At 36.5% G+C, this 21,390-nt stretch overlaps 1 protein-coding gene and 1 long non-coding RNA gene across 8 annotated transcripts in view; one reads left to right on the top strand and one right to left on the bottom strand.

The window, feature by feature from the left end:
• The window catches only part of ARID2 (AT-rich interaction domain 2), a 126,353-nt gene extending 116,945 nt beyond the window's left edge, over positions 1-9,408 (bottom strand). Inside the window, exons 1-4 of one of the 2 annotated variants that reach the window (XM_088141762.1) lie at positions 9,085-9,408; positions 8,758-8,990; positions 8,493-8,586; positions 7,347-7,444 (exon numbers count right to left, since the gene is read on the bottom strand). In XM_088141762.1, coding sequence (XP_087997888.1) covers positions 7,347-7,444; positions 8,493-8,586; positions 8,758-8,849 — 284 coding nt within the window. In that variant the 5' untranslated portion in view covers positions 8,850-8,990; positions 9,085-9,408. Of the gene's footprint in view, positions 1-7,346; positions 7,445-8,492; positions 8,587-8,757 lie in introns of both variants that reach the window. The other variant, XM_007424884.4, reaches the window with a different exon arrangement.
• A 1,649-nt stretch (positions 9,409-11,057) lies between these two features.
• The window catches only part of LOC112540269 (uncharacterized), a 100,595-nt gene continuing 90,262 nt past the window's right edge, over positions 11,058-21,390 (top strand). Inside the window, exon 1 of one of the 6 annotated variants that reach the window (XR_003084335.2) lies at positions 11,058-11,949. This is a non-coding gene — a long non-coding RNA (uncharacterized LOC112540269). The other 5 variants (XR_003084334.2, XR_015796386.1, XR_015796387.1 and 2 more) reach the window with 5 other exon arrangements.

The following is a 21,390-nucleotide window of genomic DNA, read 5'->3' as shown; positions in this document are numbered from 1 at the left end:
AATGTATCTGTCATATCTGCTTTCTTTTGACTACCTGATTTCCAATAAAAGTTATGGGGCAGGTATCCAACATCTCAAATATAGACAGGTATGGACAAGGTGGGCTATTGCACAACCAGCAAACCCAAATAACTGGCTTATTAAGATAGGGATATGACTAGATAGGATTGTAGAAGTCAGTAGATGTACACAAGAGTCAACAAACTGGACCATACTGTACTTCCTTGACCATGCACCAAGTGCATGCATGGGATATTCTTTCCCCTGTCCTACAAAGCAAACACATCAGATCTTAAATTTATGGCCATCTGTATGTCCCATACAATGTGATACAACCCTCTTCATCTTCAGGATTAAGGCTAGGCCTACTGAGTTGAAATGATAAAATATACTCTCTCTGCTGCTGAGCAGTGAATGGCTGCTCTGCAGAATCTGAGTGTAGGGGGTTTTAATATTCACTACATTTTCACCACAATCCCTTTTAATATTTGATATTACTTTTATTTTCCAACGAACAACCTATATTCCATCATTTGCCTGAAACATTCAAACCTGTATTCTCTGTTTCTCATCTCTTGTGGTGACTTAATAGAGCGATTTCTGATGAGATGTGACTGCTGTTTCCTAGCTCCTCTTTTGCTTTCCTTTCAGGTGGGATTTACTCCACCATTAACCTATAAGTCCTCATCCAGGGAAGCCTGCATATCAGCCCATCAAAGAGCTCTAGAATGCCTCTGCTATACTGCCTATTATTCTTTTGCAGGTAACAATAAAAGTACAATTATTAGCAATCTATATGGAGATTTGTTACTTTGCACCTTGAATGGAGATTCTCTTTTTCTGAGCAAATTATTGCCCTGCATGTTATTGTAATGTCTATACAGTATGCATATTTGACTAGATGGAAGATGACATGGAAATATTTTCCCACCACCACCTATGGACTGGCTGAAACTTTCCATGAGCATGTTTATCATTGCCATGTACCACATATACTAAAGGAGTGATGCCTGGCAAGACTGCTATGTTGACTTAGTTTAATCTGCTGTGAGTTTCTTCTTAACTTTATGTAGAAATATTATTACACTATATTGATGGCTTTCTGAAAGTATGTATTTGTTAACTAAGGGAAAGTTGTTGGATGCTGAAATGGATCAGAGAAGAGAAAGTACCTAAGAGGAACTATTTTAATGTTGAATGCCTCACTTGAATTTTTTAGCCCTCAATTTTTGAACAGATTTATTAAAAGACATTCATTCTGTTGAAACTTTGATTCTTTTTTAACTATTGCCAAAATAAGCTTTTTAAAAGATACCACAGCTTTTTCCAACAAACTTAACTTCGTTAAATAACTTCCATGGGAATCTAGCTCAGCAACTACGGATGTAGAATTATACATAAACATCTCAATAATTATGGGCAATAAGAAACCAATTAATGTCATCCCTAGGAGAAACTTATCTCAGAATTTTCATATTTCTTCTTTCTATTTCAAATTGAAATATACTGTATTTGCAAGTCCACAGCAATATAATACATATTTAGTTACAAATGTAAGTATTGCTTTATATGAACTCTGTTGTCTACATAACTATCATTCAACTCCACTGGTATGCTACAGATGTTTCTGATAATATATTAATCATCTGAACCAATAGTGAGGAATTAGTAGGATTCCTAAATCATCTACTGCCACATGCCAGTCAACTTTGGTTTCATCTATTCTACACAATACTTCCTAGTTGGACTACATAAAAGGATAATTAACAATTATCTTCACATCATCAGTTATTATCCACAATACATCATCTACATCCAAGTAATGATCTATAACTATCTATTCAGATCTGAATAATAATCTTGACAAATATTTGTACACAAGCATTTTTGATATTCAATTATCCAAGTAAACAAAATTCAGTAGGCCAGAACCATAATATAGGAAGAACCTCTGCCTAACAAATCACATAAGAAACACAATAAAATTGCACTTTTCAACCTGTAAAATCCAGATAAAATGTACTGCAACATATCTACCATTCATTCTTTTGGGAATACTATCCTTTAGCAAAATTAGCAGATGAAAGAACTATCAGGATCAACTAGTAATACCTACTCATCTTAAAACTATTCCTCATTGACAACCAAAGTCCTTGCAGGACACCAACACTGCAGCAACAAATCAAAGAATCTGTAAGACCTTTTTCTTAGCAATGAGAAGATTATTATTTAACTTAAGATTCTGTTTAAAACAATGGCCACACTTGCAGAGACACTAGAAACAGTAGTCCAATATATCGAATTAGAGGAGCCTATTCTATATCATCCAATGTTCCTATGCAGGCAAATGTCAGACAAAAAATACACTGAATATTTCTCAAGCATATCTAGGTGTAAATGTGTCTGATCAAAAACCTGAAGAATTTTGTGGCACTTTACAAACTAACAAATTGACTACCACATAAGCTTCATGAGATAGAGTTAACTTCATTAGACCAATTCTTGGTGAGAAAAAGGATGACAGTATCATTCGTATACAGACACGCACACACACATACACGCACACACATACATACATACACACAAATGAAAAATAAACTAACCATGAATACCAACAAAAATAATGGCTTCTACTTTAATCTGCTTTCTACCAAGGATCTCAATATGCCTGTCCTAAGTAATTTGGTGGACAGATTAACTAAGGGATTGGAAAAAACAACTAATGTGATATAACTGCTTGAAGACCAATATATCTCTGTCTCACTATATACTATGAGATCCTTTCTTATAAACTCTGATATAAAACATTAGAGTTTGTTATTTTAAGATGAATCTTGCATTAAAGTATTCCCTATTAAAATTTAAAAATTACCCATATTGTTTGTATTGTTGTTAAATCCAAGTTTAATATCTGACAAGGATTGCAGTATACAGAAGTTTGTGTTCTTAAACACTGGGCTTTGTATCACCTTCAGAGCCAATATTATACAGTCTTAAAACACCACAGAAAATTCCTCTGAGTAATAAGTATTCTAATTAACCTTTTAATCAAAATATCTGATATCCTAAGGCACTCAAAAGTTTCCTTTTTCTCAAAATTTCTAAAACCTGGTCAGATTGTGCCTTCTTACGTCAGGCATACTATTTTTTTTTCAATATTTTGTATGTTGTCTGTCACTTGAGCTAGAAAATACCCTTGGTCCCACTAGCATCTCTAAACATGTATCTACACACTTGCTATTTAAAAAAATATTAAAAATATTTCTATACTGCCCATATAACCAGACTCTTGGTGTTCAAAAACATAAAAACAACCAATACAATAAAACTCATAACTTCCCAATGCAAAATAAAATCCCCCTGCCAAAACATAAAAAAGGAACAGAGGCAGCTCAGTTACGCTTTGAAAGCCTGCTTGAAAAAAATTGTTTTCACAGTTCTGTAAAATGTCAGCAATGATGGGGCTAGGCACATCTCTGGGATAACGTGTTCCAAAGCAGAGGGGCTACCACAGAGGAGATCTGGCTTCTAGTCCATGATCCCCTCAGCTCCTAAGGGGATAGACCTTGAGTATTATTACAAATTAATTAACCTTGATTATATTAATCTTAATTTGTGTTTTAGAGTCAGCTGTAAAAATTCCTCAGACTTAGTGCCCACACAAATGAACAGCCATTTCCCAGAACATCAGAACCAAGACTGTAATTCCTTCATCTATCAGAGCATAATTGATACATTGCCAAAGCCATTCACACTTTTAAAAATGCTCATGAAATCGGCTTCTGCTATTGTTTGGAATGGAAAAGACAAGTCAAGTAAGTATGCTCTAAAAGAGATTAAAGATACCAGCCATTTTATCATTACTTATTTGCTCACTCAATAGGAAAGAGCATCCCTCAGCTGTATGATAAAGAGGAAACTCAGCACTATATAGTCTTCCCCTAAATGATCTCAATTCCATAGCATGTCTTAAGCCAGTAAAAACAGCAGAATATCTTTCTGAGACAATCCCGTTATTTTTTACCCTTAAGATATGGCATATATTGAAAATTCTACTTCAAGAAAGGGAAATGGTAGTTGTCAAAAATAATGGTTACCAGTAACAATCAACATCTATGAAATTCTATTTTAAATACACCAACCTGTTTAAAGTAATTAAATCTGGTCCACAGCTCAACACTTCAAATCTAGTATCCCCTTTTTGTACCATACTGGCTGTGGTCCTAATCTAACATGAATATTAATTTGATATACTTTTAAAATACATAACACAATATTTAAAGGTACTCAAGACTTGAATATATAGAATATACAATTCTTTCATAGAACATTTGATCAGTGATTGATGGAAATGAAAGAAATATTCCAAACTTTCCTAATTTCATTCTGATATTTTCAATTCTCCCAGTCTAGGCTTCCATGGGGAAACTTACATGATAACAAAAAATTCCAAATATCTATAATGTCACATTCATATTTCTATCATCATAGAGTACTTTAAAAACATGTATCAGTAGCCATGGCTAATATCTACTTATTGAGATCCATCAAAAGGAGGATTAAGTGCGCTCACAAAAAATGATTGTTATGCCACTCATTTACTACACTACTTCCTAGATGATAATACAACAAACAAAACTGTGATGTGAAGATAAGTAAAAAATACTTATGAATAATATGGCCATCATTATATAAAGATATTGCCTCATGGCCTATACCTATTATTTATCGTAAATAGCATTCATCACGATAAAATTTGGTATAGTTCCCCTGTGGCTTGTAGATGTTAAGCATATTTATCTGTGACACTTAATACTAGCACAACCCGCTATCTGGAAAGACAGCCAGTGTGATATAGTAGTTAAGGTGTTGGACTAGAACAAGGAAGTCCCTGTCTGCCCTAAAGCATGGAAAACACACCAGATGACTTTGGGAAACCATTTTCACTCAATCCAATATATCGCACAGAGTTGCTGTTGTCAGTATAAAATGAGAAGATCCCCATTTAAGTTGCCTTGACTCATTGAAGAAAGAGAAGATATAAGTTTAAAAATAAATAAATAAAATCATTTAAATATGTTCAGTGTAAGAATAAGAGTATCTCTTTTTGAGTAAGGCTTTTCAACCTCTCAAGGATCCTTTCATAAAATAAAGCACAACTTTCCACATGAAAATTAGTATTTAGAAACCACTGTGTACCTGTATAACTTGAACAGTAATTACAGATTTATATAACACAGGCAAACCTCTAACCAATAAAATCAATATATACATCATCTGGCATTGGGGTGGGAAAAGTAAGCTTTAGAATCTATGTTGATCACACTATGATACAGAATCAACAATAATAAGTTTATGTTACGAGAATTATTCAAACACATGAAAATGAAAGATTGTTCAAGTTCCTCAAAAGGTTTAAAAATTGTTAAATTTATGGAATAAATTCATGAACAGCATTTCTTCATCTTTACGGCTTTCTCCAGTCAGGAGCTACTAAGTTTCCTTGTAAATACTTTTGCAAAGAACAACATGAATACTATTAAAAGCCACTGTTACTAACATTGATCTGATAGTATGCCTGATTACCACATTATATGGCAATCCCACAGAATTCAGTGGATACATGTGTTTGGAATATGGAAACAAGAATCTGAAATAACACAAAAATATTCAAAATTATTGTTGAAAACATTTAGAACAGTGTTTCTCAACTTCAGCAACTTTAAGATGTACGGACTTCAACTCCCAGAATTCCCCAGTGGAATTCTGGGGAGTTGAAGTCCACACAACTTAAAGTTGCTGAGGTTGAGAAACACTGATTTAGAATATTACAACATTCAGATACATTCTTGATATATTCATAATACACAAAAACCACTGAGAAAATACTAGGACCAAATATTTTAAGCTACCTCTATTAAAAGACAGCAGTACAAAACTGGATTTTCAAACAACTTTTTAGAGAGAAGAAAATTAGAAATGATCACCCAGATTAAAGAGAAGACAAATAAGTGAACCCTCAGTCAAGCATGTTTATGTCTCAGTGCTACTTCTTGGCAATTGGATATAAGATTGCAATAGTTTAATTTTGTACTAGATTTGAAACTCAAAAAAGGAAGGCATCTTGATATTCAATTGCATTAGTAGTATAACTCATGCGGTTCAATTTATTGATCAGCATTGATTACTGCTTGATAAAAGATGTTTAAAAACGTATGGATTAAATTCTTTAATCTCGCTATTTAGACCTCCTAGAAATAAAGATACAAAACTGCCAGAAATAAATATACAAAAAGTACATATGCACAAGAAGTTCTGTATAAGGATTTCCAGACTTTCTGGTAACTCAATAACCACTTCTACACTATGGCTGTGAACTCTGCAGCTTCCAACTGGAAGTCAATTTAGGACAACCAATAATAATTACACCCATGAAACTGCATTTTCTCAATACGAATGCTAATTTTTCAACAGACTGATTTTAAATTATTAGAACACGCATATCATAAAAGAGAGCAGTTCCTATCTAAATTGATGGGGGATGGGGGATAACTTCTCATATTTATGTTACAACCCTCCAAAACTTTAGACTTACTTTTTGAAAACAATGTCCACAATTCACAAAACTGGATTTCTAAACAAAAGGATAGTAACACATCTTCCAATATAGACTACTGTATCATTTCTAAATATATTTTCACTGTTTAAAAAAACAGAAGGAAATCACCATGATGACAATTCTTACAATTATTTTAAAAATATGAAGCCTCTCAAGAAGGATACATAGGAAACCAATGGATTAGGATTGCAACTGATTATTTAAAAAATCATTTTAGAAATCATGTTTTAAAAAGCAGACCGAATTCTATATTTATATGCAACTAAACTAACACTTGAGCAGCAATACTCTTGATAACAATGAATGTGTACATGCAGTCTTTAAAATGTGTAATATGTCACACTGTGCCTCCAAAGAGGTAAGAATGTCATTTCCTTATTATGAAATTAAAACGAAGTTTTTGAAACTACTTTATATTTTTCTAGAAGAGCAATTCTTATAATAATAAGTTATTAATGAAAAGCTTCTTACAACAATTTGTACACCTGAAGTTTAATGCTGGTAGAAATAAAATTTGTACACCTGAAGTTTAATGCTGGTAGAAATAAAATAAAACACAATTCAAAAATTTCAGTCATAAGCAAAATACTTTCAGCTGGCAAGAGAGAGAACACAATTTTAATATGTCTTAGAAAGTGAAGATATTATTTATTTTTTACCATCCACACAAACTGAAATGCTATTCAATGCTTAATACCACTGCTTCAAGAGACCTGATGGCACTTACCGCAAGTAATACTGTTTTAAAGCGAAGGCAGCGTTAGAACAACTTCTGGGAAAGTTAAATGCTTCCACTATTTCTCCCCACTGATTCTTCTCAGATACCTGTCAAAAACAACACACGGAGATGCACAAATCCACACACAGACACACACAACGTCGTTGATTGCCACCATCAAAAGGGCTGCCATGAAACAAACAAATATGATAAAGATTAAAAAAAATTGATAGGATCTGGAATTTCTATTCTTACTGACAGTCACCGGCGATACAATATTGCTCCTCCCCTTGTGTTTTACATTTCTTTTATAGGGGAGTGAGAAGGTGAACGGATTTTATTCTGTGGAGAGGTTTGTTTTTGTCTTCGCTGCCTGGACAATAACCAATCGGGAGTTCCTCTGTTGCCTGCTTTTAAATCCTCCCGCGGTCCGTTAAAACCCAAAGAAGTTGAAAATGAGCCAAGGAAGTCTCGGTGGGGGCCGCCCCCACCGGCTGAGGGTGCAGGAGAACCGTCCCGCTGAGTCTCCCCCCTCCGCAAGCTCCACAGATACAGAGAGGCCTTTCTTTTGAGGCCTACATTTCTGTCCCTAGTCTTGAAGCCTAAAGATGGCTATTTGATTACACATCGTCTTGGCTGCCCCTTTTGTTATTTCTCCCCGGAAGGGGCTCGGAGGGCAGCGCCAGGGCCCCCCCACGGCAGCGAGGATCATTTCCTAGCCCATGCTCCGTGCCGATTATCGATGTTAAACATGCCCGCTAATTTTGAGTTCCACTAAAACTGCACTCAGACTCTGTGCGCGAGGCGCACACACACACACAAGCGGAAGAAACTGCCTCCAAACACAACCTCCTCCACTCGCCTTCTCCCCAGAAAAGGAGGGAACGAGCCAAAAATCGAGGGCAGAGGGAAAGGGGACACAAGAAGCTGCCTTCGGCACCCCCGAATCCCCCCCCTTTTCGGCTCTTCACTAACAAGGCCGAGCCGCCAACCTACCTTGCCTGCTTCCCTCTTCCACTTCCCTCCTTCCCAAGCCGGCTTGAAGAACGACCGGTCCCGACCCCCCCCCCCGCCGACCGCCTTTCCCCCAGGGTCGGAAGAGAGTTTCGAGGGGAGGTTAGTGGGAGGGAAAGCCGAAGAAAAACTTCCACTCACCTTCCCAAATCCGCCTAAAGTGGTGACTCGGGTGTAGAGAGCGTGAAGATCCAGCTCCTTTCCACCCACCACAGGGATCTTCTTAAAAGGAGACCTGGCAAAAGAGAGGGAGAGAGAGAGACAAACAACTTGTCAACTCTGCCCCCCTTTTCTCCCCTCGCAGGGGGCCGCCTCGTCCTTCAGGGCAGGGGCTGGAAGTTAAAAATCGGTCGGTTTAAACAACCTCCCCCACCACCATCCCCTTCCATCTCCCCATTTTCCTTACCCTCTGCTGTGGTGAAACTGCCGCAGCTCGTCCAGAAAAGCGAGTCCTTTTCTCCGATGGTCTGGTTGGTTTTTACCGGCCGAGTTTGCCATTTTCCCCCCTCGGATTTAAAAGGTTTGGGTTTTGTCTCCTTAAAAAAATCCAATAGAAAAACAACAACAATCCGCGGCTCCTCCTTGCCTTTAAGAGATCCAGGTTCCTGTACTCGGCCGGGGATCAGCCATGGAGAGGGGCTTGTTTAAAAAAAGAAAGAAAGAAAGAAAAGTTTAAAAGGAATAAGAGAAGCCGGAGAGTGGTAATTGCGAGTCCTGTCTCCACACAACGCACAGGGAGGGAGAGGGGCACCTCTCGGTAATTCTTGCTGCTGCCGCCGCCGCCGCCGCCTGCCTGCCTGCCTGCCTGCCGCTCTCAGCACCACAAGCCCAACCAAGCCAGCCTGCACATGAGACTCAACATGGTGCTGCTGGATCACACAATGAATTGGGTTAGTGTTGTGGTAGGGTGGGGGTTGGGGAGGCTGGAGTGAGGTACTGACAGTGTATGTGTATTACAGACGCGAATCCATGAAATCTCCCCTCTCCCTCGCTCTCTCACATACACTCGCGCGCGCGCGCGCACATATATACACACTGTACAGCGGCGGCGGCGGCGGCGGCAGCAGCAAGATTCACTTCTCTCTTCAGACAAAAAGATCTGAGGCAGCCGTGCTGCTGCCTGGGCGAGAGCGCAACACAGCGAACCCCAGCGGTCAGCCGCGGCACTGCAAAAGGCAGCTCTGAAATGGCAAAAGCCAGGCCTGCCAACGAGCAGTTCCTGGCGGGGAACAATAGGCTTCTCTCGCGGCTAAGGGCTCATCTGCAATGTGCCGCAAACTTCACACAAAGCCGGGCGGAAAGAGAAAAGGCAGGAGAGGGAGGCAGGGCTACTACCGGTTGTTCCAGGGTTAGGGGCAGAGGAAATGTTCCATTCTTCCAAACTTTAAACAGATGGAGTACTTTTCAGGTTTACTGAAAGAGAAAAGAATAGGAGGAGACAAGGAGGGCTAGGTGTTTTTGTATAAATATATCTGCCCTATTTGTTTAAATAGTAAAAAAAAAAAAACCACCCACCTCTAATAGACTTTTAAGAAGGTGAATTTTTAGTGAAGTTATTTATAATGCATGTGCTTATCTATTTTCACACACCATCTGAAGTAATTGTAGGAGAGTTCTGACTCCTAGAATTTAAGGTGATTCAAAAGGAGATATTAAAAAGTTTAATAAAACACATGTGATTTCTTGAGACTCACTAAAATACATTTCATTATTAAAAATAATGACAAAATATGATGTATTTAGAAATTGCCTATATATTAACACAAGCACATGTGGCAAATAGAGCATAATGATGAACCCTACCAATTTAAATCTCATCCCAGCAGTGAATGTTAATTCATCTTAAGAAAATTTCTGTTCTACAGCTCTGCCTATCTGCACTGGGAAGTGGGAGAGATAATCAAATTATTTTACCAAACAGAGATGTTACAAGGCTAAAATAAAAATCTGAAACACTCTGAATGCTTGAAATACCATAGAACACTATAGAATGCAGCCTTAATGATCAAATCCTAGACTACTAATCACCTAGACAGTGATAAAGTATTTGTTGAGGTAATTCATGCTATAAATGATACTTAATTATATTGCGTATATGTGTATATGTGTGGGGAGTGTCCAGTAATTATGCAGATATTGTTGGTAAAAATTATAGTCAAAGCTCAAGGTTTCTTAATCCAAAACATGTTGTGCATCTTGAATGTTGCATACCTAATCATGTTCTGTATAAGCAGAAGAGAGATTTAAGGGCCATAAAAGATAAGTGCCAGAGGAATTATGGCGGGGAGGGAGTTCAATGCATGTACTCTCTCTCTCTCTTTAGATGTTGCTAAACCACATCTCCTAGCATCCCTTGCTATTGGCCATGTTGGCTTGGACTCAGCAACTTTTAGAGGGCTACAGGTTCCCCACCTTTGACTTATAGCATCTATAATATAATGTGTGATTATGTGGGAGGGGATTTGTTTTTCAAAATGAATGCTAAGTGACTGGTTTACATGACCTTCCTGCTCTTCTTTCCTTTCCAAAGTTTTAATCTTATAAGCAGTTGCCTAGGATTAAGTTTCAGTAACTTCACTTAATTCATTGTGGCAATACATAAGATTGGTATAACTGATGATCTGAAGGGGAATATGGATAAGAAGAAAAGGGAAAAATCAAATCACAATAGTGGCTCAAATTAGAATTCTTAACCTGTATGTATGGAATTGAAGGACATTTTTTGTTCTTTTAGAGCAGAAGACATACATTAAAAGAGACCTCAGTCATAGAATAAATGTGATTTTCAGATAAACAGTTTGCTAGCTTGAGAATTCAAATTACAACAATGCATACTTTAATATTATGAATCTTCCTATTTAAAGGAGATAGGCCCATAAAATGATTGCATTCTACAAGGCTGCTTGCTAAATTTTTATTTACATTTTAATTTATTTATGGTAATATGGATGAGGATGTATTCAGATTAAACAAAACTGTAGGTGGATATTTGAAACTGGAACACTTTTTTTCTCTCCTGCAGTAGACTGACAACTCAGCCGTCCATCACTGTGCTATTACTTTGACACCTTGTTAATTACAATTTGGTTTAAAAACTGATTATAGTTTGTGGTCTCCAGAGAGCCTGAAAAAAATACCAATATTCCCTTTAAACTACAGATTGCATTACTCCAGGACATTAAAGTCAGAAACTATGAATTTCAGCTGGATTGCAGTTTCATATTGAAAACGAGAAAGAGAGATGTAACAAGATGCTTGGTAAGACCTGCCTTCGACGTGATATTCATCAATGTAGCGAAATCCCCGTTTGGGATCACGTATCAGCTTTTTAAAAATGCTCTGAGCTCTTGTATAATTTCTACGTGAAACGTTGCAGAAATTTCGCCAGAAGAGCCTTCTGCTTCCAGCGACAGTATCCAGGCGGAGGGATCTCTGCTTTTTAATTTAAGAATACCTGCAGAAATGCTCAACATCCACCCGGCACCGTAAGTGACCGGCGCCCGATAAAAACGCAAGCTCGATCGTTCCGGGAGAGTCGTCAACAGTCCTCGAATGACTCAAAAACTAGGGGTCTCCCTCCCACCAGTCCTTGGCAGAGGTGAGTGAGTCAGTTTCAGCCTATGTGTACTCTAGCGGCGGGAGCAGCCAAGGCAAGGGTAGGCAAATTGCGTAGCACGAGTAGAAGGGTTTCCGTGGCTGAGGGCAGCAATTGCGCACGTCCCTTACGTAAGTGTCAGCTGGGGATTCCCTGGAGGGGGTCATTTTATTCAACCATCCCAAGGACCCCAGCAGCCGTTCCGGCGCACCTGCCTCACCGCTGCCCGCGTCCTCGGGCCGAGGAAGCTGCAGCGGCGGACCCCATGCCAAGGACCGCTTGAGGCGGCTCTTCACAAAATGGCGGCGCCCACGGGAAGAGAGCCCCATTTTGTGCCCGTAGAGCTGTCAGCGGAGACGGGCTCTGCTTAAGGGGGCAGGGGAGCAGAAGGCGGTGGCCAGTTCACGGAGCGAGGGAGGGAGGGATGAGAGGCGCTTCGCGGCGCTCTCGCCCGGCCCTCCAACGAGGCTTTACGTAAAAGCCCGAGAGCCGAGGCAGGCGGAGCTAGCAAGCGAGAACCACACCGAGGATTGCGAGCCTTCAGTTGTGCTCCCGCCAGTCTTCGATAGGACTTGTTCTCGCTTGGGAGTCGTCTGGGTTGGCGGCCCCTTTGCTCTTTTGTTTTCTTTTCCCCTTTGGATGGGTGCCTATTTTCTTTACCGTGCGGATTTTTCTTAACCCGGCAGAAACTCGCCAGCCTCGCGATCGGTGGCTTCCTCCCCTTCCGCCGCGACGTAGGTTGGGGGAATTGGATGCCGGTCACAACAGTGGGATGAAATAAGCGCCTATCTTGTGCTATTTTCTGGCTTGTTTTCTTCCACGCCTCGGGTTATTTCAGCTTCTTTTTAACTAGCTCAGCCTGTGTAACTTTTCCTCCTAGTTCTCTTCCTTTCCGAAGCTGCATCTTTCTTTTCTGAAGGATGGATGAGTGGCTTTAGATTATATCGTTAATCATGATGTCACGTTCGGGAATGAATCTCTGTTTCTTTGGGGTTTACTGCTCCTTTCTGAATATATCGCTTTGTTAGACTGATGCTCTCCAAGTTGCACTGCTGGCAAGCTTGTAAGATATAACTGCGCCTGTGTAAGAATCTCATTTCTCTTTGTCAGTAGCATTTTTAAAGGTTTGGTTTTTTTAAAAAAGAAAAGCAGTATAAAACCCTTGAGATCTTTGCTTATTGTAATGTTAATCATAATTATCTCCCCACCTTAAGGAAATAATTTTGTAAGGGGTAAAAAAAAAAATTGGGGAGCTGCTGTATTGTGAAATAGATGCTGTCAAAATGGTATGAAATCCATTTAATATCTTTATTCCATAAAGATATTAAAATGGTTATGAATTGCCTTGGACTGTTATGAGAGGATGTAAATTTTACTTGATTTGGTATAAGTATAAAAAATAAAAGCTGATTTGGAATATTGCCTAAGTGGTATATTGTTAATTTCCTACCAGTGTCATCATTGTTATCATTTACAGTAGTGTATGGATCGCAGGTATTTTGATTTTTGCCCCAGTCTTGTTTATTATGTTTTATTACTGTATAAAGGATAATATGAAACAAACCTACTGAGGCTGTTTCCTAGTGCAAAACAGTACCCACTTTTCATTGTTTTATGAATACATCCGCTACTTTCTGCTTACTTTCTATTTATTTATGTTTTATGTGGCTCTTGGTTTTGTTCTGAGGAATGGGCTGTTCTGAGCCTGCTTTCTGGTGTTTGGTTACTGCTTTTAGATATGTTTGCTTTATTAATAAAGAACCTATGAAGTTTGCTCCTGTGTGGCTGACAAACCTATGTATGTTAATGCTGATGGCTTCAGTAGAGTTTACCTGTAGGTAAATAGGCAGAGGAGCTATTTGCTTTTAACAATATCCATTTTATGCTACAGTATATGCATATGATATATGCATCTTGTATATCTGCTAGTTCTTGTAGGTGTTTTACTCAATTAGATGGTAAAATGCCATTGATAAAACATCTTTATACTAGCAAAGCATACCTTATTTCGTGTAATCCTGTTGAAAACTTGAAAAGGCTATTTTGGAGAATTTGACTTGACAGTTTTCTGTGCACTTAATTAAGGAATAAATTGAGCTCAATAAGTATATTGAAGTTCATTCCTGTGTATAAAAGATAAGTCTGATTAAATATGTGGACTTAACTCTTCGGTGGGTAAGTACAGGATTGATCTGCCTAGAAGTAATCTACTTCCTGAATCTGGTTGATTTTTTTTTTTTTTTTAGGATTATGGTGAAAGCTTCTGGTCCTCATGGCTACAAATAAGTTTAAATAGATAAAACCTATGAATTGGGCCACCTTTTAAAAAAACAAAAACAAAAGAACAATCCTTTGATTATTATGACATGTAGACCATAAATATGGCTAATTTGTGGAAAATGTTGACTGCTGAAGGGCCAGAATATATTTTTTATTTACCAAATTTCTTCTGTGGTCTTTATTTACTCTTATAATCTTGTTTAAACTGCAAACAAGATTATTGTTGATATAAGAGTAATAAAGGAATCTTAAGCTGTTGCTTGAGGGACTCCTAGGAACTGTGATATATTTCTTCATAGGGTATCAGGATGATATACTTTCTTAAAGAATTAAAGTACATGATAGTTTCTTCAAGGCCTTGTGTTTGACTAAATTACTCCCAACAGGCAAGAACTTGGAATAATCACTAAAGGTTAAGGGTTGTGATGACATTTTATCATATATGCCTTTTTGGTGTTACTGACCATTAACAAGGTAGTTTGGGTTAAAATGAAAGTTAGGATTGTCTCCAAATTTTTTAAAAAATATTTTGACTCTTGAAAAATCTGGCAGCTTTAAATTCTTGGGTCAAAAGTCTAACAAAAAAATTAACTTTCTTTGTGAAACAATCTTTAACTATGATGTTAGTTTCATTAAGGCTATTAATGAGAAGTTCTGTTGATTTATTTGTTACAAAGCAATTAGTGAAGTCTATGTTGACTACTACTATTACTTTTGCTAATGAGGGGAGATTGTATAGCAGAAATTAGCTTGGTTTTGAAAAGAAACGTACACATTTTTAATAAATAAGACATTCGTTTAACTTAATATGACTGCTATATTTTCTTAGCAAAAACACCCTGTTTAAGATAATGGAAAAATGGGTAGGGTAGGCAGAATTATAAGTACAGTTGCCTTTCACTCATCACATTCTAGACCATTCTAGTCATTGCATTTCAATATTGAGAACAACTGACCTGACCATTTTCAATTTCTTCTTATTGTTTAATTATTAAAGGAAAGACAGGAGGAAAAGATGACAACTTTCCATTTGTTTTCTTGTAATGTGATAGAAAATGTTTTGGCTATCTCCTTTAAACAGCCTGGCTTTCAGCAACATGTCATATAGAAATTCATATTGTGGATAAGAACATCTGTCCCTACAGTCTGTGTTAATTTTCGAACCCTTAAGGTTCACTGCCTGTTATTGTCTGTCGAATTTAATCTGAGCATCAGTGACTTGTTCTGTATCAGTTAAACCGATGCCAAGATGTTAAGAATCTGTTTATTAAGATAATGCTTTTGTACAGAGAAATGACATACATATTTTCTCCAGTGCTTTTGGTTCCAGATTGCTTATATAAATCCATATGTTGCTATGTCCTACCTAAATTACTTAATGCCATTACCTGTAAAGCATCTAGTAGATTCAATCTTAAATGTGTTTAGGAAAAAGATCTATCGAACTTGGTAGGATTTTCAAGGTGACATAGCATTTATAACACGTTTGGAGCTCTGTGTGTGTGTATGCGTGCACATGTGTCTTCAAGCCAGTGTCGACTCCTGGTGACTGCCTGAATCTACATTTTCTTGGCAAGATTTTGCAAATGGTTTACCATTGCCTTCTTCCTACCACTGAGAGAGAGTGACTGGCCCAAGATCACCTAGCTGGCTTTGTGCCTAAGGCAGGACTAGAACTCATGGTCTCCCAGTTTCTAGCCTGGTACATTAATCATTACACCAAACTGGCAGTTTTGGAGCCAGTTTTGAAGAAAAATGATAGATGTTAAATGTTTCTTAAATAAATCTAGATATAATCATAGCTCTAAAAGTTAATGTCTGAACTGGGATTATTATGCAGAGTTAAAAATTGTTTAAAAACCTGTCTAGTATAGAGATCCCTATATTTTTGTATTTAAGTTTACACATTGTTGGAGATGGCTTGTTGTAAAAATGTTGGTACAAAAGATGGTACAAACACTTAATTTAAATTAACATGGTTTTCTCACTAGATGTACTATTTTAGTGTATATATACACACACACACACACACACACACACATACACTTTTAAGTGGGAAAACTTATATCAGTTTGTTTCTTTGGACATATTTCTTATTTAAATAATTGATTACAGTTACCTTGATTTAAATCAGTGCACCCTGATTAAGTGCAGAAAATTGAATATGTGACTCCTCTATCAGGATGTTGAAGGAAGAGATAAAAGAGCAAAAGTTTTAACTATTATGTAATTCCCATTACAGGGAGTAAAGTGGCAGTTTGTCCAAGAAAGATATTCAGGTCATGATTCTGATGGAATAGATAGGACACCCAGTAAACTGGTGTGGTGCATATGACAGTGCTTTGAATAATTTCTTCATATGCTGTAGTTATTAATGAATGGAAGTCTGCCTCTCATTGTGGAAATCAGTGAGGGAGTCTACTGCTATGAAACTAGAAAAGAGAAGTTCAAGGGAAGTGGCTAATTTGGTTGCTGTGCAGTCACCTGAGCATAATTTCTTAGGGCATTAAGACTTGCATTCGAGTAGACATATGTAGGCTGGTAAAGATTTTATCCTGCTGGCCTTTGTTACTTCTAGCTATAACACCTGGTTTCTTGGCAAAGAGCTGGACACCTTCTGTATTTTTCAGTAATTACGAGGAGGAGGCTGAAACAATGTATACAGTACTGTACTAACAGCTGCTTCAGAAGTGGTGTGACACAAAAACGAATAATGATAAGAGTTTCAGCTTGCCCAATGGTCTGGTTGTTTGTTTTGCATTGTAGGAGTATATTTGGTACTGTGAAGTTATTTAATGGATGTTAAAGGTAAATTGTACCCCTAAGCTTGCTATGGTCTGTCAGTCTTCTTTTGAAGTCTCTGATTGAAGGGAAAAAAGCATAATTCCTAGAATACATTTTAAGTGTGTTCTGGCATATACAATGGGAACAGTGAACCTTAACTTTCTTCAGAAGAATTGTAAAAAGACAGGAATTCAATTGCTGTGATTGCAGTAAGAGGAACAGTTCTTATCAATATGATTTTTTATTTTTAAAAACCCTAGAACTGTTTTCTTTACATTTGTGAGGTCTCAGTATTTTTGAATTCTAATAGATTAAAACTTGCCAAGTTCAAGAAACCTCTTTCAGTGAGACCTGTACTTAATAGTACAATAATAGTAGAAGAGCAAAGCCTTACAAAAAATAAATGGATAACAAAGCAGTCTACAGGCTTTGTAAAGGAGTAAGGTAATTAAATATTTGTTTTTGAAACAGTGAGAAAGATAATACTCACACTGTTGTAGGTTTAATGGTTGACTTCCCCTTCAGTTGTTCACTGAGTCTGGCTTTTTGGGGTTTTTTTCACCACTGAAGAAATTCTTCCTTCTTACCATCCTACCCATTCATTTTATGCTACTGCTGGTTGGCAGGCTGGCAGTGTTTCCTTTCTTAACAGTCCCAACTGCCGTGGAACAGTTTTAGTCCACAATTCCGTTATCTCTCCCAACACGGCATCTTCAAACAAGCTTCTTGCTATTTTAATAGTTATTAAGCTTAATTCCTTTGCATACACCATTTTGTAGAAATTGACCATAGCAACAACTGCTGCCTGGTGGCTGGAAATCTGGTAAAAATGGTTGATTTATCACTACAGCAGAGAGATTTTATTTTAATTCTAACAAAGCAGGGCAGTATATTATGCCTGAGAAAGTAATGTAGTGAACTAGGTATGTAACTGCTCTTCTGTGTTTTCAATTATGTATTGGGTTACATGCAAAATGAATTGGTGTACCTTGTCCTTCTGGAGCAAATGTTATTTGAAAGGTTGTCTCTTTAGAATGTAAAAACACATCCTTTCAGCTTTTGGTGGCCCTGAAAAATCTGTTGACCAAATTTCATTTAATGGAAAATTGGGGTTATGCACCCTGTTCCTATGACATGTTGCAGTGTTATTGTAACATCAGTTGTTCAAGAAGCAGAAATAACAAAACCTTCTCTTACCTGTCAGAAATTTTTCAGTTTTGTCATAAACAGCTGTGAATGTTGTTGATATATTGTTTTGGCTTCTATCTGTGTGATATGTGATTGGAAAGTAGCGAAGAGACTTGTGTCTTCTAACACTATAAATGTTCAATGGATTCTAATATCTATATATCAAATCCATAGTTTAAAGGCAATTGTGGGTTGGTATGTTTTTAGTTTATACATCTTTAGCATTGAGCAATCATGTTGAATAACAGAAATGAGCATTGTGTAACAGTGTGCAGCAAAAAAAATTAAAGAGTAATTTATTATTTTGTTTTAGTCTTAAAAGAAAGAAACAGCTATTATTAAATTGTAGTAAGTGATATTCAAAGGGCAGATATAGCTGCCATGGATACATTTTGTAAGAAACGAGGAAATAAAATTCTTGCTTCTGTCCAGCTGGTTACTTTGAAAGAAATTAAAGCACACTAAATACCAAGAGAAATAACATTTTTGTAGTGTTATTGTCATTTCAGGTAATTGAGTTGCAGCCTGTGAGGGAGTTTAGAATAGATCTCCAGTCAGATCAAAAGCAGTTCTAAATAGTGAGACCTGAACTGACAAAAGTATGTAGATTCTTTATTAGCCATCAAGCTTCAAATTATGCGGTTTTATGATATACTTTCTACTTAAAACTATTTCTAACAGAAATCCAGTACTTCATCTTCCTAGCCCTAATTAGTTTTAGCAATTTAGTCAACAAATTATTCATAGCCTCTTCTCTCCTGCTAGTAATATATTTTTTTTCCATTTTGTACATTTGGGCAGAATAATGTAGACTTTTTCAGCACAGTAGTATTTCAGGTGAAAGCAACTTAAAGATTGCATGAAAACTATGCAGTTGAAATAAAATATGAATGTACACAGTATTTATAGTCTGGAATCACATTAGTCTTGAAGATTTAATTAATAAAATAGAACAGAGTTTGATAAGATTAAAATTAGCCCTTCCATTTTTTTTAGACTGAGCTACATCTAATAATGATAGTATTAGAGTTACATTTAATAGAGGTACTGTTTTTACTAATGGCTTATACCTATTAAATATTCACAGCATATTTAATATACAGTACATTTCTTTTAAGTGGTAAGCCTTATTCAGCTGAATTGTAATTCCCTGGAAAGTGTTTATAGGGTTGTAGTTTAAGAAAATTAAATAAAAATGACCAACAATACAATTTCAGCATTCTTTATGGGATTTTGTTTGTCTTGGCCTAAATGTGATATAAGCATTTTATTCGACTTGCATCAATATTACTTGTTACTACCAGTCATGATATCCATCCCCAAGATATACAGTATATGGCCATGTGATGGCATAGTGATAATCTATGGCTTAACTAAACTTAACCTTTTAACGTTTTCACCTTGAAAGCAATAACAATTTATATGGATTCTTTTAGGAGAGGCTAGAGAAGTTCTGTAACAAAGATTGTATGTGTGCATGTGGTAGTAATAAAGACAGAAGATTAGTTCTCACTGTTTAAGCACTGAATTAATGATGAAACTGGAAATGAAGTGAAATTGTTCATTCTACATAAACTATTTTCTGATAAGTGTCTTTAATTATACTTTAAATATTTGTTTTTAATAATAATTTTATTAGTGATTACAATTATACAGATAAAAACTAACAAACTATAAAAAACTAAGAACTAAAAGAAAAAATATAAAGTGCAAGAAGAAAAAAAGTATGTTGGTATAGCAGAGAAAAGAAAAGAGTGAAAAAAATATGAAGTAACTTCTTCCCTCATCACAAGTATATCTTCTCTTGAAAAGCAACAAAGAATCTCTTCATTCCATATCTCATCTCCTTATTTATAAACAAGTCTTAGAACCTCTTCATTCAATTCTAACCAGCAAAAGTCCATTAAGGTTTTCCAGAAATAACAACATATCTCTTTTAAACTTAATTCAAGAACCTACATTATAATCCTTTCTTTTCCTTCTATATCTCATCCTTTAGCTATACAGAAATCCCCAAAACCTCATCATTCAATAATAGTCAATCAAAATCCATTAAGGGTTACCAGAAAAAACCACATAATTGTATTATCAAATAGACTTAAAATACAAAATAAACTCTTCTTCTTGTATCTCATCTCTTATCTGAGAACGGAACCTTAAAACCTCGTCATTCAGTCCTAGTCAGCAAAAGTCCATGAATGGTTATCAGAGATAACAACATATCTATTTTACCCTTGATCAAACAAACCAACTTTATATTCTTTCCCCTTGCTTCTTACAATTTTAGTCTTTAAAATAATGTCCAAGAACTTGGTTTCTTTTTGTTTGTTTTTCTCAGAAAAACCTTGAAAACTTTAATAGATCTCTTTCGTAGAGCTTGATTTCTTTTCATTTTTGCTTTGCCTCTTGTCACAGAATCCTTCAAAGTTTTAACAGATCTCTTTTGTACATCCAGTATAGGAAAATTATCTATATAACTCTTCTGGTTTATTATTTGTATGTCCCCTTTAATTGTTGAAGCCTCAGCTGGCTTTATTTGTATATCCAGTATTTCATCTCCTTCCATATCATTCTTATAACTTGTCATTTCCAAATCCACATTTAAATCAGTTACAGTCTTATCCAGTAGAACTAGTTCCTCTTCCACAACATCATTTACAATCCATTTATCTATAATAGCAGATATTTTTAAAATTAATTTCTGAGTCCATTGTTCTCATATATCCTTAAATACATCTGGTGTTAATATATTTTATTCAATTCTTGGCAAGTAATGTAAGTTTTCCTCCTTTAAATGCGATCTTTAGTTGCTTTTGGTTCTCTCTAGTGTCTAAACTTCAAAGTCCCATTTTATCATGTTTCCATTTTTAGAATTAAAATACATCAGCAATTGCCAATGGGAAAGATTCATATAACTAGTTTTAAAATCTTATTTTACATCTGTCTGGACCCTTAGTCTGTTTAAAACTTTCCAAAATCAACACTCCAAACATTTTTTCTGAGTCTTTAAATTCATATTTTAAAATCCTTTTCCTATGAATTGAAGGAGATTCACCCACTGAATACCATGAAACTTGCTGCTCTGAAGGTTCTCAATATTTAAAAAATAAAAAACATTAATTCCAAAAGTGGTTAAGAAATGAGGATTGGTTGAACTTAAAGTCCTTCGAAGCTATATTACCGTTGTGAGCC

The sequence above is a fragment of the Python bivittatus genome, unplaced genomic scaffold, assembly GCF_059951505.1.
Source record: "Python bivittatus isolate LINGU-HERP-01145 unplaced genomic scaffold, Pbiv_v1 ctg000330_np1212, whole genome shotgun sequence".
NCBI classification, from domain to species: Eukaryota; Metazoa; Chordata; class Lepidosauria; order Squamata; family Pythonidae; genus Python; species Python bivittatus.
The sequence above is the reverse complement of the archived record's forward strand: the minus strand, read 5'-3'. Positions and strand labels throughout refer to the sequence as shown.